General features: G+C 34.1%; 1 protein-coding gene across 1 annotated transcript; it reads right to left on the bottom strand.

Moving 5' to 3' along the window:
• Positions 1-19369: 19369 nt before the first annotated feature.
• On the bottom strand, positions 19370-23562 carry LOC111914454 (probable folate-biopterin transporter 2). Its single transcript, XM_023910193.3, has 5 exons — positions 22766-23562; positions 22046-22305; positions 21824-21916; positions 20941-21111; positions 19370-20679 (listed from the first exon to the last, which is right to left on the bottom strand). The coding sequence occupies exons 1-5, from the start codon at positions 23046-23048 to the stop codon at positions 20095-20097; spliced, it is 1392 nt and encodes a 463-aa protein (XP_023765961.1). The 5' UTR covers positions 23049-23562; the 3' UTR covers positions 19370-20094.
• Positions 23563-25452: the final 1890 nt, after the last annotated feature.

Here is a 25452-nt window from a genome sequence, read left to right as displayed (position 1 = left end):
TGTAAGTGTTGCCTACCAGGCTCTTGGTGCTTGCTTTAACCCATAAACTGCTTTGTCTAGTATGCAGACATGATCGGGATGTTCCTCGTTTATGAATCCTGGTGGTTGTTCAACATAAACTGTTTCTTCTAGTTCTCCATTTAAGAATGCACACTAAACATTCATTTGAAAAACATCAAAGTCTTTGTGAGCTGCATAAGCTAAAAATATGTGAACTGCTTCGAGTCTTGCAACAGGAGCAAATGTTTCTTCATAGTCTATTCCTTCTTGTTGCGAATAGCCTTTAACAACTAGTCTAGCTTTATTACGAATAATATTGCCATCTTTGTCGGTTTTATTTTTAAAAATCCATTTTACTCCGACAATTGAAACATCAGAAGGTTTGGGAATTAATCTCTAAACCTTATTTCGTTCAAATTCATCCAGTTCAGATTGCATAGCAACAACCCAATCTGAGTGTTCCATAGCATTCTTTACTGTCTTTGGCTCTATCTTCGAAATAAAAACATTAAACATACACAATTCTTGGTTCGCATTCAGTACCTCATTTTTCGCACGAATTTGAGCTCTTGTCAACACACCATCTTGTGGATTCCCAATCACCTGTTCTTTGGGATGATTCCTTGTCCATTTCTCAAGTGGTGGAAAATCAGGATTAAATTTCAATGGTGCATCTTCATACATTTCTTCATTTTCAGATCATGCAACAGAAAATTATCATTTAATTCATGAAATTTATCATTTTCATCAAGATTAATTGTCTTTGTTGCATCATCCCCCCCTCAACATGATGTTCATCTTGATGCTCCCCCTCAAAATGATGTTCCTGTTGAAATTGCAAATGCTCCTCCTCAACTTGATGATTCATATTTTCATTCTCCCCCTCGAAAGTTTGCTCTCTCTCTGTACATTGGTGATCGTATGCTCCCCCCCTCCATACGAATTTCAGGCACACTTTCACAAGATATTGACGTTGTAGTTATTGTTGAATCATCAGTATGTTTTGAGGATTCTGATGTTTGATTATCAGGAGCATGAACTTCCGCATCAATTGCCCTGTCAGGAGTTCCAAAAATTAAGTCATAATCAAAATCATTTATTTCGGAATTTTCAATTTGAGTATCTGAATCAACAAGAATTGATTTATGTTCAAATTTACTATCCATTTGTTTAAGATAGTAATCATCAAAGGTTAAGTTGAAAGCTTCTTCAACTTTTTTTGTTCGCTTGTTTAACACCCTGTATGCAACTGAATTTTGCGAATATCCTAAGCATATGCCTTCATTAGCTTTAGCTTAGAACTTGGTCAAATTATCTTTTAGATTCATTATAAAAAGCCTGCAACCAAAAACATGGAAAATTTTACATTAGGTTTTCGATTGTTGAGTATTTCATATGGAGTGACATTGAAACTTCGATGAATGAATGACCAATTCTGAGTAAAACATGCAGTCGATACTGCTTCAGCCCAAAGATATTAAGGTAAGATCGCATATGTTAACATGGTTCTGGCTGCTTCGCATAAAGACCTATTTCTTCTTTCAATAACACCATTTTGTTGTGGGTATATGGTGATGAGAAATTATGCGAAATGCCTTTTCCTGTAAGAAAGAAATCCAGTGTTTGATTTTTTAACTCAGAACCATTGTCACTTTTAATTCTACGAACACTCTTTTTAAGACTAATCTCAATCTTTTTGATAAAATCAATCATCGTCTGAGCAACTTCAGATTTTAACCTGAGAAAAAATACCCATGTGAATCGAGAAAAATATCAACAATGACTAAAATGTACCGCTTTTTATTGATTGTAGCAATAGTCGACGGTCCACATAAGTCAATGTGAAGAAGTTCCAATGGTTCCACGATCTTTGAATCAATCACAATTGGATGACCTTTTCTATGTTGTTTTCCTTGTTCGCAAGCTGCACACAAAGTATCATTGTCAAATTTTAGTATAGGTAATCCTCTAACCAAATCTTCGGTGACAAGTTTGTTAATATTGCGAAAGTTCAAATGCGACAATCTTCTATGCCAGAGCCAGCTAACATCATTAGAGGCCTTTGAGAGTAAACACACTGCAGGTTTGCCAACAATTGGTTTGATGTCTAGCGTAAACATGTCACCATATCTTTTAGATTTGAGAAGTACTTCATTTGTCTTTGTGTTTGAAATGATACTTCCTTCTTCGTTAAACACAACCTGATTTCCAGTACCCACAACAAGTTGCGAAACACTAATCAAGTTATGTTGAAGACCTTCAACATAAGCAACCTTGTTAACTGTAAATTTTCCATTTGTGACTTTTCCATATCCTTTCACTTGACACTTGTGATTATTTCCAAATTTGACTACTCTAGCATTCTCCAAGCTTCTATAATCTCGCAAGTTTTCCATTCTCCCAGTCATGTGACAAGAGCAACCACTATGAATATACCATTTCGCATCATATTGCTCGTCACATATCACCTGCATTTATTGAAAAAAATTAGGAACCCAAGACTTATTGGGTCCTTCATTAGTAGTTTTGATCAAATTCTTTGAATTTAAAAACCATGTTTTCACTTTGTCTGAGACATTATCCATTAAATCAACATCATCAGATCTAGATATTGAAATATAGTTCTTCAATAGTTTTGGATTTCCATTGACTTTCATCTCATCCTTCACAACATTCACAACTTTCATAACTGGTTTCCATTTTTGTATCGGGACTTGTGAATCATGAGATGATGAACTAACAGTAGTAGACTTATTCACGAACTTGTCAAATGCAGTGTTTATTTGTTGCTCTGAAAACTTCCCATTTTTGATATTGTTTTCCATTCCCTTCAAGCCAATTGTTGATCGTATATACATCAGATTTTCCTTTTGTATACGAAACTTTGGTCGGTTTTGACATCGAAGGATTTGGAAAATTTGGTTGTTTAGGTGAAAATTTTGGTTTTGCTTGAGTTTTGACATTCAAAGTTGATGAATTATTCGTTAATTTGCCAACATTGTGAAACTTATGATCATTCACAAATTTTTGCAAAGTCTCAAATTTTCTAATGTTGTCATATTTCCGAACAAATTTATCATTATTTTTCATTGGAATTTTCTCAACAGAATATATTGGTTTGTGAAAACTTGTATCCTTTTGAAATTTTGATGATTTTGTCTTTGAAATTTGTGCTTTTTCAACTTTTGGTTTATCATTAGACACAACTTGCCAAAAGATTGCTTTTCTTGCTTTTCTTTTTGAAACATTATTTTCTATTGAATACTTTCCAACCATCAATTTGAATTCATGAGAATTTAGTTTCACTTCCATCTTTGGTTTTTCATCTCTTTCAAAAACATTGTTTGCTTTTTCACGTTTAACCACCCATTTTTGTGATGATTTTTGACCTTGAAAAACATAAGAATTTTGAGTCAAATTGTTTTCTACTGTATTTTGATTTGCAAAGAAACCTTCAGTAGTTGACCTTTGATTATCATTTTCAACCATTTTGTTGAATTTAGGTTTAATTTTCTCAACATTTCCAGTTATGACAAAGACTTGATTTGGAAAGATTGTGTTATCTGTACATGTAAAATTTGGATAAACCACAGTGTTAGTTTCCAAATAATGTGCACCTTTATCATTAAGAATTTTGTCGAATTCTTTTGTATCACCAAACACTTGATTAACAACAACTCGTTGAGGTGTTTCATGTGAATCCTTCATTTCTTCTTTGCTTTCATCAGTGTCATCAGTCTTCCAGCTTTCAACTTCCACATTATCAAAGTCACAATGTTGTGAAGTAGAGGGTTTATCATTTTCATCCTTTACTATCAAATCAACTATAATTTCTTTACCTTTGACCTTAGATGTGATAATAATGATTGACAATTTAGAACAATCAACCTCTTCTTCTTCTTTGATCTCACTAATTTCACTTACATTATCTGAATTGTCATCGACAGCAGCATAATTAAGTTGAGAATCAAGAGTTGAAGTTTCAGTTTTCTTTAAGATTTTCACTTGTTCATTCTTTGTAAAACTTTCATTGACAATACTAACCAACTCATCAGCATTCAGGAATTCATCAATTTTGACAATACCATATGCGAATCTATCATAAGGTATTTTGTCAAAATGAGCAATTGTGTTTTCGCAGTCATAAGAAACAACATCAATTTTTCCGCGTTCATATTCAAGAAAAGTTTCCTATGTTGTTCTTTGCTTATTTCAGATGAATGATGTAAAGTTGTTAACTTCGCATACAAACGTTTAGCAGAGTTACAATAAATGTTTTTTTTGTGATATTAACAACCTAACTTCTTTATCTAGATTGTTCCTATCACAATTTACATTTTCCATTTGTAGTTCAAGTTTATATACTCTGCTTCGTTTTATTTCTAATTCTCTTCTTGTCTCAACTAGTTGCAATTTTAGATTTTGTGCTTCTGTACTAGCAGACACAATAACATAATCAAAATAAGCAACAATATCATCAAATGAAGTTATTTCAGCATCATAAGCAGATAAAGGAATATTAAATGATTCCAGAATAGCACGTACCTTGGTGGTCATTGGAGATTTATCAGTGGATTTGGACACAAAGCATCGTCCAGAAACATTCTCTTCGCAATTATCTTCATAGCTTGCGAACATTGCACCATGAGTTGGGTGCCTCATTTCTTCATCATCAGATCCTGAAGACCAGATCTGATAAGTTCCACTTTCTTCGTCATCAGACTCTCCTTTCGCAACTAATGACAAGCCTTTTGCCTGCGCACGCACCTCCTCAAGCTTTTCTGAGTAGTAGGCTTCATCTTTGATTTTGCTTTTCTTCTCCTCTTTCTTTTTCAACATACAATCAGCTGCGAAGTGATTTGCTCCATTACAGTAATGACAATAAATTCCAGAATCACCTTTTAGTTTCTTCTCTTCCTTCGCATCTTTCTGCTTTTCTTCAACCTTTTCCAATTTCTTCTTTTCCTCACCTCCAGCTTTTATGAAACCACTCTTTGCATCATTTGGCTTTCCTTTTGAATTGAAAGGCTTTTTGAAAAATTTCTTAACTCTGTTGTTTGAATAGAATGAAACTGCTTCATCATCAGAGTTCATTAAGAAACCTTCATTGTCTGATCCTTCTGTTTCACCAGTATCAATTTCTGAAATCATTGAAACCAAAGCCAAAGGACCTCCTAGACTCTGTTTTGATTCTTCAAACATTTCTGTAAGTTCACTTTCATGTGTTTTCAGCTGGTTGTAGAGATCATTCAAGCTGGTTGTATCAAAACTCTGTTGGTTCTTTATCATCATACTCACACTACGCCATTCTTTGTGAAGACCCATGATGAATTTTGGATTGAATTCCATGAGAGACCTTGTGATTCCATACCTACTGCAACGATAAACAAGCTCATTCAGACGATCATAGTAGTTTTCAAGAGTTTCAGCTGATGGGTTTTAGCCATAAGAACATCCTATGTTCTCATACAAACCCTAATGCTTGGATTTAGGTTTCTCTATTGTACATGCAATTCATCCGAGACTATAAACCCTAGATCTAATATATGATAATCAATATAAACATAAGAATGGGTTTAAGATATTACCTTGATTGTTATGTAGCAATAACAATCACAAATCCTTCTTGTATTGACTTTAGAAAGCTTAGAGTCACAAATGTCACTCCTCTAATGGTTCACAAACACCAAGAGCAAGAGGATGAAGAAGAGAAGAGAAGGAGGCTGCCCAAAATGTGTGGAAACCCTAATCAAATAGTTCACCACGTTTTTGAGCCATAGGGGTCCTTTAAATATTGAGGCTATTAGGGTTATCTAACAAGGAAACCCTAATTTGGATGCTTAAGCCCTAAGCAACCCATGGACTCCTTCCTTAACAAGCCTTGGATGATTTCTAATGGGTTTCCCCATAGAATTCGTTCAACCTTATATTATAAGGTAATCCATAGCCCAATTGCAATTATCTTATAATTACAATTCCAATCCCTTAAGTTTAATTAATCTCTTTTAGCCACAAACTTAATTCTTATTAATTCTTGACTAATATTAAGTAAACAATATGATTTCTCCTTTAATATATTATCCTCATAATATATTAATAAATCATATTTAATCCTTTCTCTCCATTATTCATCCTATCAAGTTGCTTTGGTGAAGGCAACCCAAAAGGACCATGCACCATCGGGTGAAGTACATACCAAAATAGTTATGGACTTAGACACTAATCCAACAGTCTCCCACTTGGATAAGTCTAATAACTATTCTGCGTATGACTTCAGATCCCGATCTGCAATCGTAGCTTTCCAAAGCCGCTGTCAACTCTGATCTTATCAGATACGCGTTTCCTTTAGATAAGGGATCATATATTCCTCCATTCTTGATATCGTATAGATATGATACATGAACTTAATCATTCTCTCTATACTATTTCCCGACTTCTGATTTATGATGACTGACAACAGACTACAATTGAAACATCAATTTAGTCCCGGCTTGGCCAAGCGCTTAGGTGCCATCACTAAATCATCGAGGGGACCAAAGATATCGCTTTTATCCTACTTTGGATAAAAGGAACGGATAAACTTTGATTCAATGATCGCTTGCACTCACTCACGAAATCACACACAACAATATGTTTTATAACACCAAGTTACTGGTGCGTTTACACATTATCAATGTGCAACCGATTTGCAAGATACAACTCACACATCTCGGTTTCAAGAATATAAGATGTTATCGTCTCACTAATCACTCATGATAACAATCCATGAAGTGATCCAAGTGAGCGTGGGTTTAATCCAATGCTCAAATCATATTCATAAGCACTCATGAACGTTGCAGCAAACATTTGCTTATGTCTAATGCTCTTTAGACAATCCACACACCAATTCACGACAGTCTTCATTCATATCTACTTCCAACATATGAACGACTGTGGCCCGTTTGAGTAATTTGACTGTTCTCAACCAATTAAATTATTCAGGAAGTCAAAACATGCAAAGTGAAACACAAGAATAATATTAATCCCATATGGCCTCAAACCTTGAGTATATATAAAACACCTTTTATTTGTCACCATATCGATTACTCATTATTTGTTGTTTCGGGTAATCAACTTCTTACTTGAATTATTACAACACTTGTCCCATGTTCTTAGCATGCACATAATGTTTACCTATGGTTCTTACTTTGTGAAATAGATCAAATGAACACATTTCCAATCATACTCATTTCACAACTCCTAATCATTTTCACAAGTGAAAGAATATCAAATTCTTGCCACTTATAGAATATGTTAGATTCTAACATTTTATGCAATGATCCTTTCGTAAAGTCACTGCACTAAAGTCACAATGACTATTGCCAATGAAATTACAAAGTCCTCTATCGGAGATTGTTACAAGACAATTCCATAGATGTGATGTCTCTCACTCAAAGTACATTCCTTTGAACATCCTTTTGCATAAAAGTTTCTAATCTAGACATTGATTCTCAATATCTAACTCCCAATATGGAAACGTTTCCATATTTTCCATATGACAACTCATTTTTAATAGAATCTTTTCTATTCATAATAATATCGATGTTGTCCATCCAATACTATACTTCCAACTACTCACAAGCGACCAATCCTCGACGAACTTTGGATTGTCCTGTGATAGTTGTTTAATTATTTTAGTCAAAATCGATTCTTGTTCTTTTTCCCTCTTAATGCGCTAGACATTTGGAAAATTTTAGAATAGTCAAATATTATAGCATTTGCAATCGATCCTATACCCAAAGCGTATGGGACACGATGCATAATGTCTTACATAAAGATTTGAAACTTTATCAATCTTCTGCCATAATATTTTACGTGCTACGTTCTCACAATTCGAATTATGAAGAGGAATGTCATAATCATAATCTAAATTTAAGAACACACTATGTATCCTTGACTAAGTTTATTATCATTCCACAACCTAAGCCTTTAGATTCGAAATGAAGCATAATATTCTCTCCCTTAATTATAGCAAAACAACTATTTAACCCTTACAACTTTGCAAAGTATGACTCTTGTTTTCTATAACTAATATTGCTAATTTGCAATACTTGCCTTAATAATCATACAATCATAACATTTATGCTCCCACTATCACGATGATTATTATAAACATAACATTTATGCTCCCACTAGCTTTGACATGTATTCAGAAACAGCTTAACTTTCAGAAAAACAATACTTATTGAATTTCTTAAGTTCATGTTTCTAATACCTAATGCTTTGATAATCCTTTATCTAAGCTTATACACCTTTCCTTTAGATAGCTCATATGTGTGTCTAAACAATTTAGACTAATTGCCAAATATCACAATTTGAATCATGGAAAGGGATACCGTAACCATAATCGAATTCGAGAATCCAATTTTCACAATCACTATCTTCTTAAAATCTCTTTTAGTGAAAGCATTTCCTCATAGTCATTTTCATGAAGGAGGGAATCTTATGACACTTAGATTTTAATGGTGTATGTGTTCCTATCCATGTGAATTTGTTAAAACCAAAGTTTATGACAAATCCAAACTCATATGGACCGAACTCTTAATCTTGATTTCTTGCCTTATGGTAACACAGCTGCCCATCATGTCTTCCAAGCAGTTAAGCAGCTCACTCTTTCCTATCAATGTACTTTTCATTCATCAAGGTGCTTGCCTTTTATTCATTCAAATGAGAACTCATAGGACTCACATGTATAATTAACTCAACTGGAACGGCACAGAAACAATATAGTGTCAACACGATAGGTTGTAAACCTCAACTCGTGTGCTAGTGATGATCGATAAGGTTTATCCTTCATTAGTTCTTGAATTTTTCAAGACCATTAAGACTCCTACTGACTCGTTGACATATAAGATTCTTTTGTTAATAAACATTTATTGACAAACGAATATTCAAGAGTTAGTGTAGCTTTTATCAAGACAAAACATTTCATAAAATTGGTCCTAGTTGTTCCTTGTCTTATCCAAGACATCACAACTTTCCAATTCCAAATGTGCAAGAATAAGAAAACCCTTTTCTAAATTCTACATTTGATGAATGTTATAAACCTTCTTAAGACTTTTCACTCAATGTCACAATCTTAACTCTAAGACTTTTTTTGGAATGAAGTATGATTGACCTTTTGATTTAACCATTTCTTCAATTCTTGATTCCTCTTCTCAGACATACAATTGTACTAAGATTTACTTAGAGGATCAATTGAGATAAGGTTCTTAATCATTAAGATATATCATAAAGCATAAAAGGTACTCTCCTTTCTTCTTAGAATAGAGAAACTTTTATCTTTCTGCCTACTTGATTCTTCTTATTCGTTCTGCTATTGCTTTAAACCTTTTCAATCAATTCAGAATTATACTTAATCTTATAAGTATAATCATGACGAATATCTTTGTTACTCTTGTGGTGGATTTGATCAACACACAACTTTGTGTACTCGATCTCCTACTCTTTCACTTGACACTTTGTCAATGAATTAGTCTAATTTCCAAATATGAAATTTCTCATTCATCGTGCAACCAAGTTGTATGATTCCAAGTTTCTGTCCAATTGAAACTTGGGTGATGAGAAACTCTCCCTATTTGGTAAATTCTTGACATTTCCACAAACAACATAATTAGTAATCACATCCACTCATTGTAGAAATATACGAACATCAATTTTTCATAACGATTTCATTGCAAGGAAATAAATAAATAAATAAATGAGTCAAATCAAATTTATTTTATTCATAAAAGAAGCGGAAAACATTTGTCCTTACAATGTAAAATCAACTGAAAACTATGTAGTCAAAAGGAAAATTTTCTAACAACTCTATCATAACTTTCTAAGCTCAAAATCTAATCTTCAAATCCATGCGATCGAGATCCATTTCTTCGTGATTAAAATCATCTTGCTTTTCCATCAAGCTTCCTCTCTTTTCATTGATCCTGTAAAACATTCAAATGTAATCTCATCACATTATGTATTAATAATCAACGAATAGGAACTTAATGGAGTTAGATAGTGGATTTTACCTGAAGTACAACCATACTCTTTGACTCTCCCATCTTCTGGACTCTTCAGGCTCTTAGGACAGACTTGTATCCAATGCCCTTTCTCTTGGCAGCAAATGCATTTCGGTTCTCCTACAACGTCCTCAGAAGCATGGTTGGTTGACTTTCCCAACAAATATGCTCCATTGCTTTGCCAAATCATTTCTGATTCAGCAGCAATGAGCATGTAAGTTAGGTCAATGAGGTTTTTGTCATGATCCATCATATAATACTTTCTTTTGAACTCATTATATGATTCAGGGAGTGACTGCAGAACCCATTTCACAGCCAACTTATAGGGAATAACGCACCCAACATTATCAACCTATCGATGTGTGATTTCATTCCTAGAACGTGGGCACACACGAGTTTACCATCTTCATGTTTCATTTCCAGTAGGGCTTTAGTGACATTGAACCTTTCAATTCTTCGATCTTGTGGGTTAGGGAGAATAATTGGAGGAGGTGGAGGAAGTGAAGCATGATTTCTTGTTCCTCGATCGAATCGTGGAATATCATCTTCATGTGGAATGCTTTTTCCACGGGATTTGGGAAGACCATAGTTGTCGTACTTTGACATCTAAAAAATTGGAGAAAAATAAATTCAAGTTAGTTGATTGATTGAGTCCTTAATAAATCACCCAAATGAGATACTAAGGCTAGGACCCCACACAATATTCTACAACTCGGGAGAGGGATGCCGTAACCAAAATTGCAGAACATTCGAAGGTAAGTAAATGACGATTCACTTATTTTCCACCATGAAAAACGAAAAACCGATTAAGCTTTAAATGCTTTGAAAACTCCTAGATCCTTTGAGATTCATTGAACTTTTCAATGGCATGTTTAAATCTCGATATGCCCCTCTAGTTTGTGACTGGGATGCCGAGGATCACAAAGCGGGTGTGAATAACCATGCAAACTTACATGGTGCCCTCACATGTTACAGTCACCTATTCGATGTGCCGGTAAACCACACACGCTCCACCGAACTATAACAAACATTGAGTTACCCTTTGCTACCTTTGCTTAGAACCATTTAGTGTGCCGGTAAACCACACACGCTCCACTAACGTCTTCGCAAGGGCACAAAGTGTAATTTCATGGAATTGCATCAATTCACTTTTGACTAAAGTAACTAAGATTGGGAATTTGTAAAACATTTAGTTACTTTTGTATTTCATTATACTTATAATGGAAGGTTCTGTCCTATCCTACCCGTTCAGCTAACGACCCTCCACTAGTCAAGAGTGCGGTGGGTAAGAGTGGATACCCATTCAATCGCCATTTTATAGGCAATTTCCTTAAACACCCCTTATAGACTAGCTTCGTGAATGAGGCCTACTAACGGTAATATTGACTTTTACTCATACATATATAATGTTAGACTTTTAATGTTATATATAGTATAGGGTGTATTTTACACTTTTAAAATGCTAGGTGGTCAAACTTAATAATTACACTTTTAATTCAATTAAATTGCAAACCAAAACTTTTATGGATTTATTAAACCTCTTTTAATTATACACCTTAATTAATTAATAAAACCATAAGGGTGTGATTTGAACTTTTCAAAACAATACTAGGGTTTTAGAATTTAACATTCCTAAATTAAACTTTTTAATCAACTTTTAAATTCCAAAACTTGAGGGCAAGTTTTGAAACATTTCAAAACATTAGGGTTTAGAATTTAAATATACATCAAAATTAAACTTTTAATCAAAATTTAAATTCCAAAACTTGAGGGCAAGTTTTGAAACCTTTTCAAAACATTAGGGTTTCAACTATTTAAATTTCAAAACAAAAACTTTTGAGTTCAAATTTAAACTATAAAACCTAAAGGGGAAAATTGAAACTTTTCATAACACAAAGATCAAATAACAAATAATAGAAATTAAACAATTAATTTTATCATTATCTATATTTGACCTAATTTCAATTTCTTGCAAAATAAGTTACCCAATTAATACAAATAATCAACTATAATCATATAAGGAAGTTATTATCTAATCAATTGGTAATTATCTTTTGTTTAATCAAGGATATACTCATAAGTATGTATAAAATCAGATTTTAATGACCTAAAACAGATAAGGAAAGTATCCAAGAGAAAAACAGCAAGAAATCCCGAAATCCCCTCTTTCTGACGCTCGAACTTGCCGAGTACCCCTATGGACTCGCCGAGTAGGGGCCTACTTGCCGAGTCCACAATGGGACTCGCCGAGTTCATCAGGCAGATGGGCTAAAAATCAATTTTGCAACTTGAACAAACATACAAGGCATCAATACAATAGAAACAAATCAAGGCTCTGATACCACTGATGGGTTTTAGCCATAAGAACATCATATGTGCTCATACAAACACTAATGCTTGGATCTAGGTTTCTCTATTGTACATGCAATTCATCCAAAACTATAAACCCTAGATCTAGTATATGATAATCAATATAAACATAAGAATGGGTTTAAGATATTACCTTGATTGTTATGTAGCAATAACAATCACAAATCCTTCTTGTATTGACTTTAGAAAGCTTAGAGTCACAAATGTCACTCCTTTAATGGTTCACAAACACCAAGAGCAAGAGGATGAAGAAGAGAAGAGAAGAAGGCTGCCCAAAATGTGTGGAAACCCTAATCAAATAGTTCACCACGTTTTTGAGCCATAAGGGTCCTTTAAATAGTGAGGCTATTAGGGTTATCTAACAAGGAAACCCTAATTTGGATGCTTAAGCCCTAAGCAACCCATGGACTCCTTCCTTAACAAGCCTTGGACGATTTCTAATGGGTTTCCCCATAGAATTCGTCCAACCTTATATTATAAGGTAATCCATAGCCCAATTGCAATTATCTTATAATTACAATTCCAGTCCCTTAAGTTTAATTAATCTCTTTTAGCCACAAACTTAATTCTTATTAATTCTTGACTAATATTAATTAAACAATATGATTTCTCCTTTAATATATTATCCTCATAATATATTAATAAATCATATTTAATCCTTTTTCTCCATTATTCATCCTATCAAGTTGCTTTGGTGAAGGCAACCCAAAAGGACCATACACCATCGGGTCAAGTACAAACCAAAATAGTTATGGACTTAGACACTAATCCAACATCAGCATCCTTTTGTCTGAATTCCTTAAGTTCAACAAGACATTTCTTAACAGAATTGATCTTCGTCTTTTCGCTACCTTGGTACTTCTCTTTTAGTGTGATCCAAATGTCCTTGGCTGTTTTACAACTACGAATGTAATTGTAAACCACAGGAGGCAAAGCACCTTTTAGTTCTCTCATACACCTTTTCTCTTTTTGCTTCATGCGATTCTCTTGATTAGCAGCTTCATCTGAAGAAGCAAATTGTCCAATTGGTTGAACATTATTAGGAAGTTGACCTTTTCCACTGATACAATTCCAGAGCTCTTCATCGATTCCATTTAAGTAATCCTCCATCCTATCAGCCCACTGATCATAGTATTCAGGGATTAACATTGGAATTTTAGTTGAAGAACCAAGTTAGTGAGAGAAAGAAGTCATGGTGTTCATGTTGAAGTTCACCATTGATGAACACGAGAAATTTTTAGAAAGCTTGAAAAACTTGATGTATTTGTGAATTGATCAAACGAATTGATCACCGATTGCTAATCGATCACTCGACTAAACAATTCAAATGCAGAATCGATTCAAATCTGAAGATCAAGAGAGATTTTCAGAACCAAAATGCACGGAAAATTTTGAGTAAAGTTACTACTCAAAAAGCAAATGATTCTAAAACGAAAATCTGATCAATACAGTTTGAAATCCTGCTCTGATACCAATTGAAGAGAATTGTTATCGAGATTTAGAAAGCAATCATGATTGTATGAATGAAAAGTAAGAACACAGAAAGTAAATATTAATCAGATCTTATATTGATGAAGAACTAATTACAAAGTAAGCAGAGAGAAATTGCGAATGATTAATGAATCACTCGTGCATTCGATATCTCTACTTCTAACCTCAGTCCCTATTTATAGGAAACCTGAGTGTACAAAAAATATACTAAGTCCTGAACTATACGCTTCGCACAAATGAAGACTTAGTAAAATAACTAACATGCGAAACTAAAGAAACAAACATTTACTCCTGTTAATCCAATTGACGAGTCTGTACCTCTGAGGCGTTCCACAAGGGTTAGGAATGCGCCTGAGCTTTACTATGGTTTCCATATTACTGTGGAAGGTGAGACACTTATCAGTGATGAGACACTGGTAAGTCTGGATGAATCTAACAGTTATGCGCAAGCCATGGTAGGCCCCAAGTCTGCTAAATGGAAAGAGGCTATGGACATCGAGATACAGTCCATGTATGATAATTAAGTTTGGAACTTGGTTAACAATGTACCAGGTCGTAAGATAGTTGGGTGCAAATGGATCTTCAAGAAGAAGACCGACATGGATGGTAATTTACACACTTATAAGGCGCGAATGGTTGCAAAGGGCTTTTCTCAAACTCCGGGAGTTGATTATGATGAGACCTTTTCACCAGTAGCAAAGATTAAGTCCATTAGGGTCCTGTTAGCGTTGTTGCATTTCATGATTACGAAATATGGCAAATGGATGTCAAAACCGGCTTCCTTAATGGAAGCTTGGCTGAAGATGTTTATGTGTGTCAGCCAAAGGGTTTCGTCAGTATAGAATACCCTAATAGAGTGTGTAAGCTTGAGAAATCCATTTATGGATTGAAACAAGCACCTCGCGGATGGAATCTTTTCTTCGATGAGGAAGTCAAAGAGTTTGGCTTTTCGAGGAGTGAAGATGAATCTTGTGTATATGTCAAGGCTAGCGGGAGTATAGTTAGCTTTTTGGTACTATGTGTGGATGACATACTACTCATAGGAAATGACATCCCAACCTTGCAGGAAGTGAAGTCCTGGCTTGGGAAGTATTTCTCTATGAAAGACCTAGGAGAAGCTGCCTATATTCTAGGTATAAGGATTATGAGAGACCGGAGTAAAATACTAATTGTACTTAGTCAAAGTACCTACTTGGATAAGGTGCTGAAGAGGTCTAGCATGCAAGATTCCAAGAAAGGAGAGTTACCCATCTATAGTAACGCCATATTGAGTAAGACTCAGAGTCCGAGTACCGAGGCTGAGATAGTAGAAATGAGCCGAGTACCTTATGCTTTTGCTGTAGGCTCGATCATGTATGCTATGACTTGTACTCGTCCTGATGTAGCTTTTGCTTTGAGGATGGTTAGCAGATATCAGGGGAATCCTGGCAAGGCTCACTAGACCGCGGTGAAGAATATCCTCAAGTACTTGCGGATGACTAATGATTGGGTCCTTACCCTCGGTGGAAGTGATGACTTGAGCGTTGTAGGGTATAATGATGCTATCTTCCATATTGATAGGGATAATTTCCACTCTCAGTCAGGCTGGGTCTTAACCTTAAACAGAGGAGCAATTACTTGGAAAAGTTCCAAGCAGGAGACAGTGCCTGATTTAACTTGCGAATCATAGTATATATGTAACCCTATACAAGACGCTCAGACTCAGTATTTAATAATATCGAGTGACTATTGACTTCTATCACATCCTTATGAAAGTTCCATAGTGTGTTAATCCGAGTTTAACATACTTGATTAGGATGGTGAAATGAGTCATTTAGTTAGACTGAATGACTTACTAGTCAAGGTAAGGTAGAGTACATAGTTGAAGAAGATATACACTCATAGTGTTGTATGAGAAGATATGTTGCTATTAGGAATGATAGAGAACCAAGTCGAAGCTAGTAGAACATGCTGAGATGCAATTAAAATGTAGACTTCCTAGGATAGGTTCCTATGAAGTAGACTTAAAAGATACACCCATGAGAAGATGATTATATAGACGATGTCATATAAAGGAATGACGATGTCATGAAAGGATAATCAAATGATTAAATGTGCATGGTGACTTGCATGAGTTAGAAGATTATATAGATAGTTGGAGTCTATTTGTGTCCACACTACTAGGGTAAATTCTAGTATAGTGTGTCTTGCAGAGTAGACACTATCCGAGAAAGAATTTATATGAAGAATTTGGAAGTGAAATTCCTATCGACCTAGGAAAAATATTAGGATATGCTAGATCGAGCTTATGCATAAAAAGGATTCTAGAAGGTGAATTTAAGAAGTCCAAGATATGTTTGATAGAAACGTGAAATCCCTAATTGAGTCTAGTGTATGTACTTGTTTGAACACACTCAGGTGTGAAAAGTTGCTTTGTGAAAACTTTTGAATGGTGACTTGGAAAACTGCGAGACAATACTTGGGACGAGTATGAGTAAGTGTGAATAGTAGTAGAGGCATATACTATTGGAAGCACATGAATCACACTTGGATCAAGGAAAGTCACAAGGTTACCAAGAAGCTAGTAATTGAATTCGTTTATGTTCAAGTATGTCATTACCTTCGTTTTGGTGATGACTAAGAAGATGATTTTCGTTCAGACCTTAGTGTTCATAAAGAATCGAGTCCGATTAATATAAATATGCGAAGTGAGTTGATTGGTTCATAGAACCTTGTCTTGTGTAGTGACGAAACTTCAGTCAGAAGATTGAAGAAGGAGATGGTCAAGATAGTCAATAGAAGTATGATAGTCTTCATTAAAGGATTAAGTAACCATTAACTAGAAATGCTACATACTATGAAGATATTATATCACATTAAAATATGAAGGAAGATTTCTTCCATGATAGTATTAGACTAATAGAGACAAGAGTCTGTTTTTTTGTGTGTCTTTTGCGTTATGAAATCAATGGTCATTAGAATATGACCATTCGAGTTGTTGTTATAGAAAAAGTGAAGACCTTATCTTGGGTTGAGTCTGACCCAAATTCAAGAAGGAGTAAGAGTCTGCAATGAGAATTGATTTTTTCTTTAACTGGGAGATTAGGGCAGAAAGCCCCATAGAGAATAAAAAGCAGATGCAAGTTTGAGCATCACCATCAAGACACCACTGATAAGATTCAAATTGTACAAGAAAGAATGAAAGCGGCCCAGGATCGACAAAAGTCCTATGCAGAAAAGAAAAGACGACCTATAGAATTCCAGGTGGATGATTTCGTAATGCTGAAGGTATCTCCATGGAAAGGCATTATAAGATTTGGGAAGAAAGGAAAATTGAGTCCTAGATTTGTTGGACCTTTCAAAATCATCTAGAAAATTGGTAAGCAAGAATACCGTTTGGAATTGCCGGAAGATTTGACAGATATTCATGATGTGCTTCATGTGAGTTATCTGCGTAAATGTTTAAGCATATATGATGAAACAGTCCCGTTATCCGAGGTGAAACTGGATGATAAATTAAGATATGTAGAAGAGCCATGGACCTCCACAACATGCCTTGGACGAAATCTTATAAGCCCAAGCTATAAATTTTGTCCACTTTCATCAAGGAGTCCCTAGGCCTAGTTTCACAACTATCAATGATTTGCAAAACAGTCCCTCTATTATTAATCAGTTCCTTTAATCCCGAAATTAATATCATATTAATTTCTAATTAATAATATGATTTCCAAATAATATATTAATCTTATAATTTATTAATAAAATCATTCTGAGTATCAATTTATTATTCATATAACAAATTCTACTCTCTCTCCACTTGTCATCCTGTCAAGTTGCATGAGTGAAGGCAACCCAAAAAGACCATGCTCATAATCAAATTAAGTACATACCAATTATAGTTATGGGCTTAGACACCTAATCCAACAGGTTGAACCTTGAAAATTTATATATTGATATCTCGACTTCGGGAGAGTGTAAGTTATTTGAAACAAAATTTGAAAAAATTATAGTCTAAAATAATGTACAAACTCTAAAATACAATTTTAAAAAACCTAATGTCAATCTGACTTAAAACTAATGTGATATGCATGTTTTAAATTTTTCAGATAATACAAAGTATAAAAATAAATAGCTAAAAAGTTGAAAATTTTCAGCTTTGATATCCTGAATTCAGTGGACTGTAAGTTATTGAATATTAAACCAAAAATTATAAAACTATAGTCTAAACTCGTGTACAATCATCTTCTCTGGTCACCTCCATCTTAACCTTTAATGGACGGCATATTCTCCCTCCTCTCTCCTCACCGTCGACCTAAATTGATTTTGTAAAACCGACGACACTCACATATATCTCAGATCCATCTCTAATCTTGACAGTGCCTTTCAACTTATTTTTGATGTCATGTTCAGAAATCATAAATTGTTTCAAAAACCCAAATATGAATTTTTTTAGGGGGGGTTGGATTTGCTTCAAAAACCCAAATATGGTTGAAGTTTATGAATTAGATATAATAACACCCTTTCATTCCTCATAGAGATCCATACACAGTTGAAATCAGGTGAAGAATTAGTTATAGCAACATTGTGTTTGTAGAAGCCAAAATCTGATTTTTGGGTTTGGAAGTTTTTTCAGAACCTTCTCATTATCAAGATACGTTTAACCTGTGAATTTGATTGATTTGATCTAACTTTTGCTTATTGTTATTGATTTGTTTAACATTGATTTTGAGTTTTGTAGATTTAGGCTTTAGTTTTGCATTTTTGTGAAGGTGCTGAATTTTTATTATGGAGGAGACCATGAATGGAATAGGAGGGAGTGGTGCTGGCTCACCGAAGAAAACGGATTAGAAGAAAAAGGTAGGGGAGGAGTGGGTAAGTGGGAGGGTAGAAGATGATGACCAGGGGTGGTGTGGGTTATTGAATCAAACCAATATATATTTAGTTAATATTTTTTTCATATTTAATTAACTGGTAATTTAAAAAAAATGTAAAAATAAATCAGTTAGGGTAAATCGGTCTTTTTAGAATGGACAGTGACCAGGCGTGCAACAAAAATATAAAGTAGAAATGATCCGAAATAAAAAAATATATTATGGAACAAGCACACAGATTACCCTAAACCATAGGGACCATCTGTGTAATTTACCCATAAATATAATGCTTACCTATGATATCAGTATATTTGCACCCACTCGGTTCTACAAACTGTTGTGAATGCTTTGGCATGACAGGGGAAGCCTAAAAAATCTAAAATGTACAATATTAAATACGATACGATGCTTAAATAAAATCCAAATCTTACTCTCGACCGTGATCGCAAACTATTTAGTTAGTCATGTGGAACATTAATGCAAGACTTCACTAGTGTATTTCAGTATTTCACCCCTCCATAATCCTACACATTGTTATGCCTACTTTGTCACAATGGGTCGGGAAAAAACCAACAATAAATTTGTTTCACACTTAAAAAATATTAACAGTTTAAATTAAAATTATCGAATTACTAATATTTGAATGAATTTAATAAAATAATAGTGTTTACAAATCTAAAACCTCCCATGATAAATACACTACTTAAATACAATTTAAATCCTACTATATGTCTCACATTGCAAATTATTTAGATGGACATGTTGATTTCAAATGAAAAATATCATATCTTACAGAGTCTTGAATATTGCTTGAACAATATCAACTAGACAAAATTTTATAACTGGTCTTTATGGTTAGCAAGATATCATACTTTGAGGACTTCTATGAAAAATGTCACGTCACTGGTCTTTATGGTTTCGAAAAATGCTTGAATTGTTCTTTGGTGTTGACTTTAACTTTTGACTAGTTAGTCTTTTTCTAAATAAACAAAATGCCCTTGGACCAAATCTAAAAACTATCACTTTAAAAAGAGTACGATTTGATAACATGGATTCACAAAGCATCAAGTTCATGGCAAGAGAAATCGTTGTCATGAGAAGACTCAATCATCCAAATGTAATCAAACCTACAGGATTAATCACTTCACGAACTTCATCCAGCTTATACCTTGTTTTTTAGTACATGGAACACGATCTGACTGGATTTGTATCACTACCTCATATCAATTTTACCTTATTTCATAACATAATTTTGTCTTTCTCGGACCAATCTTTCCCCTTGCTAAATAAATGTAAGAAAACATTAAAAAAAATGTTTCTCAATGCTTTTAAACCTAATTTCAACTTGAAGCACTTGCAATGAGGGGTGTAAGTTCCACATTCATAGGTTCCAATACTTCACTATCTTGTAAACTACTCAAACCGAATTCACTATCCTCACCACCATTAGGCACCAAACACAAAAAACAAAGAGGTGCAATTCTCATAACATTTCGAATCAAAATTGCTTGCCATAACTTATCAAATTGTGTACCTGTGACATTTAGGTAACAAAGAAGTGAGGCACCAAGCCATTCTGATGAAGAGTTGCCTAAATTGTCAATGGACATGACCAAAGCGAAGAATGTGCCCTCGATGTCACTTGGACAAAGCTTAGAAGTTATAACATAAAATGTCAACCACTTCAAATTTTGAACCAACTGGAAGACACTTTCGTTGATAATCACAAATAACATATCAGGGATTCCTAGTTTTAAGTTTAGCCTAAGTATTAAGACAAGATCTAGCATCCCTGATAAGCCCAAAAACAACTGAGCCCAAAATAGTAGATTTCGGATAGGATGAGTCTTTAAACTATGTTGATACAATATTGCACCTAAAAGGGATCCGACTGAGCCAATCGATGAAATAAAACCAATAACTTCCTGCACATAGAATATGAGTAATAGTTAGTGCTCATTCAAAGAAACAGTCTACATTTGTACAATACTTATTTCTAACATGTTTATCCATTCAACACTTATCCATACAAAAGACTAACACTCTTAACATTTTATTTATACAACACTTTTTTTTTCATTCTATCATTCTCAAATATGTTTTAAACATTATTTATTAATGAAAAAAAAACACGGCCTTGGTACATTTGACGCTATGTCCATTTGTGGAGAGAGAGAGAGAGGCACCTGGGAGAAAGATGGGCCTGCTTTCGAATCGGTTTCCCATTTGAACAAGGCTTCATGGATATTCAAGCTCAATGCAAAGGAGATAAACATATAAAAACACTGCCCCCACACATCTTGTCTTTTCAGAGTTGTCCACATACGCATAATAGCATCCCAAAATTTCTTAGGAACCTGATATTCAAACATGTAAATTTTCCAGAATTAGCAGTCACAAAGCGTAAATGTATTTTCCAAATATTACAAATACAATGCAAAAAGCATATATAGGTGCTCATATGTAGAGATCAATGGATATCATATCGATATTGCCTACTTGATCAACCATATATAATGTTGATTTCTAACCTAATAAACAAAAATCAATTTTGCCAAATATCATGTTCTTATTAAATTTGACACATGTTATTTTCTAAGATTTTTGAATTATTCTTTTTCCACCTGTTATTTTTTTGTATTTTTGATTTTTCTTAAATTTAAAATCCAAATTTTAGTAAGGTTTATATATGTAAGGTAGATCATTATATTAAATATCAGAATAAACGTTATTTAAGTGTTGTTTCCTTCTTGTTTCAAATCTCCTAGAATAATATTAAATTAATTACTTTATTTATTATATCATTTGTATTTATGTAAAACTATTGCTTTAGAAATTACATAATGCTTATAATTTTATACTTAAACTTTTATTTTTATTAAACTCGTTCTCGTGTACTATACGGATGTTACATCTAGTATCTAATTAAATTAATCTAGTATCTAATTAAATTAATAGGATAGAACATGACAACCCTTTACTTTGTTTGGGATCCATATAGGACTAATTAAGATCGGGACCATAGGACAAAAATTGTAATTAAACCCTCTAAAGGTTAGTTATATGTACCTGTCTATAATCAGTTAAAGCTCGTTGTTCATCTAGCAAAATGCCAACCAGCAACATGAGGGCATATGGTATACTTAGCAAGCCATAAACTCCCTGTAAATGCAGAAGGGCACATACAAGTAATTTTAACATGAAAAAAATGTATCAATTCTCATTGGATATCTATAAAAAAAAAAAGGTGTTACGATATTTACATGTATAGAAAATGAAAAAGAAAGCAACCTTGGGACCAATTAAATGAAGAAAGACACCGCTCAAAGAATATCCGATAAGAGCTCCTATGGAAGAACTCATGGAGCATAAGCTTTGCATATGTGGAGCAAGAGAACCATGAGTAACACTTTGATGTGCTATACACGCATCAACTGTCACATCTGCTATCGCCCCTCCAGCATTCCCGGCCATTAAAGACAGCAATGCTAGTCCTATATGAAGCTTTTCATGCAATGACAAGAAAAGCATCGATAGAATTCCTACAATGCCTGAAAATTTTGCAAATATTCAATTAATAAATCGATGAAACCTTATACGGGGAAAAATCCTTTAAATTTGTACAGATAATCATGATACGAACCATAGTAACCTCATATAGGCAAAATCACTTTGTATTGTTTCCTTTAAAAAAATCCGCACCATCAAATTGCAAGAGACCAATAGGCAAATATATAGTTATAGTTGTTTCTAGGCAGATTGTTGCAGTTTTTATGAACCTAAAGGAGTAATTAACTTTAGTATAATATTATACTATATCTACACGTTTTTGCTTTATCAGTAGGATCAAAGAAGGAGGCATTTATATTCAACAATTTTGAGCTTTATGTTGCATATCTCTAGTTAATTGAGCCAAACTAAAAAATGAGCTACGTTCAAGTAATTCAATATATGCAAGCAACTATACTAGCATATGAATGAACATATATATATTTATATATGGGTAATTACCAGCAAGAATAAAATAAGGCCTCCTGTGATACCCGAAAAAGGGAACAATATCTGTAAAAAGACCCCAAACGGGCTTAATAAACCATGGAAATCTGGCGATTTGTAGGTAAACCTGTGATTCAGATGGTTGGAGTTTCTGCACATCTTTCATGTAGTAGTCTGTGCCTACCTTAGCAAGAGCATAACCAAACCCTTGATTTATACCATAAATCACCACAACAGCAACCACGAAACTCCAATGTGTTTTCTCTAATAGCTCTCCGAGCCAACGAATTGGATTCATTAAATCCAAAGAAAAAGGAGTTTCTTAGCTTGATTTCAAGATTTATTCATTAGATATATATTAACATCAATCAAAAGGATTGATGGCCTTTGAAAAAACCTCCAAAGCCAAAGGCACAGTCAACGCCCCTCAAATGTTGATCTTGAACATGATTGGAGCTAGCTCTCTTCTAAATTTCTTGATAAATCTATGAAATAGGTTTTAGAGAATGACTGCAGCAAATACATCATCTTAACCCATTTACCAGTGCAAGGCCCTCTACTTAATTAGAGTCTAAAAAAATTTCCTTCAAAAGGAACCTCACGGATGGATGTAAAATCAGCAAATTAAAGCTTGAAAAAAAATGCTCAAATCACAATATGATGATGATTAAGCATGAATGGAAAAACTTCACAACTGATGTTCGTTAGATGGAATATAGGAAGTTCCGGGGAAATCTAAATATGAAAATATCAAGAAAGTAGGTGGCAATTGTTATGACATTGTTGACTGCATTAATATTGGTTTTATTTGAAGATAAAGAATGTTTGGACGCGATGCGTTGCCCATATTTGTGTTTGTCCAAAGTAAATTGATTTTAAAATATTATTTTCCAAATAAAATAATGGGATAAGAGTCGAGTGATCGAGTCGTTTTTGAAGATAGGGTATGTTTTGTTTGGACGTGATCCATATCCCTTCATTAATTAATTAATCATGTGGCTATATATTATTTGCCAAAAAGAGTCACATTTGCTTCTCCTGGATTCTCTAATCAGCCTGCCATGCATTATCGAAGTTACTTGATATAGAGTTTAGCATATAAAAGAAAAGAGACTACGTGCTACTCTCTAATGGAGTTTGACAAACTAAGGAAACGTTGGCAAATCATCACAAGAAATCTTTATTCGTTACGTACCCTGCCATTTATTTTAAATTACATAATGTTGAAATGACGACCTTGTTAATTAAATATCAGCCGACTTTGATGATGAAGATGCTTCGAAACCCTAACATTTTGCATGACAAGAAATTTTCCTGATAGTAAGGCAACCTCTCCAGAAGTGTTGTATTAGCGTTGTTGCATCTGCTGCTAGATTTCTTATTTATGGCAACATTTCCATTTTCTGGTTGTACTTTGGAGTGTTGTTTACTTGGTTGTTTATTAATATATAACATTATTTTCTTTTATTATAATTCGGGGTCTTACGATCTTTAGAATTCTTTGTATAATGCTATAAATAAATGTGAATTGTACATGCCTTATGAATATATAATCTCGAAGGAAAATCCCAACAGTGAAAAGCTCATGGCTGACAAAGCTTGTTTCTTATGACATTAATATTGACAATAAAATGAGTTCAGTATCCACACCAATTACTGATTTGAAATATATATGAGTGGATCTGAAGTACTACTTTAATTTGATGGTTTTGTGTGGGCTATCCATGTAGAATTTCATGATGAAGAAAGATAAAGAGAAGAATGAATCTGAGAGAAGAATGTTTTCCATTAATTATCACAAATGAAAGAGATACAATCTATATACAGAATGGAAAGACATTACAAAGCACAAACAAACTTAGCTAACTTCTAACTACCAAATTAATTAAATTACAATGTTTATCCCTGTTTATGTAAAAATGACGAAACTACCCTTGTGATCATTTAGAAGTATTATGCTGACCCCCCCCCCCCCCCCCCCCCCCCCCTCAAACTGGTGGATATGGGGAGAAACCAAGCTTGGAAACTACATCTTTATGATTAATACCACTTAAATTCTTCGTGAATACATCTGCTAATGACAATCTACCTCAATATGCTTGCTACGTTCATGGAAGACAGGATTGGTTGCAATGTAAATTGCAGAAAGATTGTCACATTTTAATGGAATGGGTGTCAAATTTCTACTTGAAGTTCTTCAAATAATCGACTGATCCATGCTAATTCAGCACAAACTCTACGCATTGATATGTACTCTGCTTCAGATGAAGAAAGTGACACAGTGAGTTGCTTCTTTGATTTCCAAGAAATAGGAGTACCACCAAAAAGTATAAAGAAGCCACTGACTGATCTTCGTGTAATGGGACATGCAGCCCAATCTGAATCACAAAAAACTTCGAGCTTGATAGATGAATTGTTATTGAAATGCAAACCTTGAGAAATTGTCCCCTTCAAGTATTGTAATACATGAATAACTGCATCATAATGAGATTGAGATGGTGTTTGATTAAATTGACTCAAATGTTGAATTGAGAAAGCCATTCTGGGTCTGGTATGCATTAGGAAGTTCAATTTTCCAATTAATTTCCTGTAGAGTGTAGGATCTACTAAAGGATTCTCCATGTTATGAACCAATTGGAGCTTTGCTGGCAAAGGCATAGTTGTGGTGGGCAGATCCATGATGGAATAAGTCTGTAAAAGAT

Source organism: Lactuca sativa, chromosome 3 (assembly GCF_002870075.4).
Source record: "Lactuca sativa cultivar Salinas chromosome 3, Lsat_Salinas_v11, whole genome shotgun sequence".
In the NCBI taxonomy this organism is placed as follows: domain Eukaryota; kingdom Viridiplantae; phylum Streptophyta; class Magnoliopsida; order Asterales; family Asteraceae; genus Lactuca; species Lactuca sativa.
The sequence above is the reverse complement of the archived record's forward strand: the minus strand, read 5'-3'. Positions and strand labels throughout refer to the sequence as shown.

Bases quoted from the DNA above. Each gene is read 5' to 3' on its own strand.
- LOC111914454 (XM_023910193.3), bottom strand. From the start codon at position 23,048: ATGAATCCAATTCGTTGGCTCGGAGAGCTATTAGAGAAAACACATTGG. The intron at 21,917-22,045 runs GTTGCTTTCTTT...CTGCATTTACAG, and splicing joins TTCATTTAATTGGTCCCAAG to GGAGTTTATGGCTTGCTAAG. The intron at 21,112-21,823 runs GTACATATAACT...TTTGAATATCAG, and splicing joins CTTTAACTGATTATAGACAG to GTTCCTAAGAAATTTTGGGA.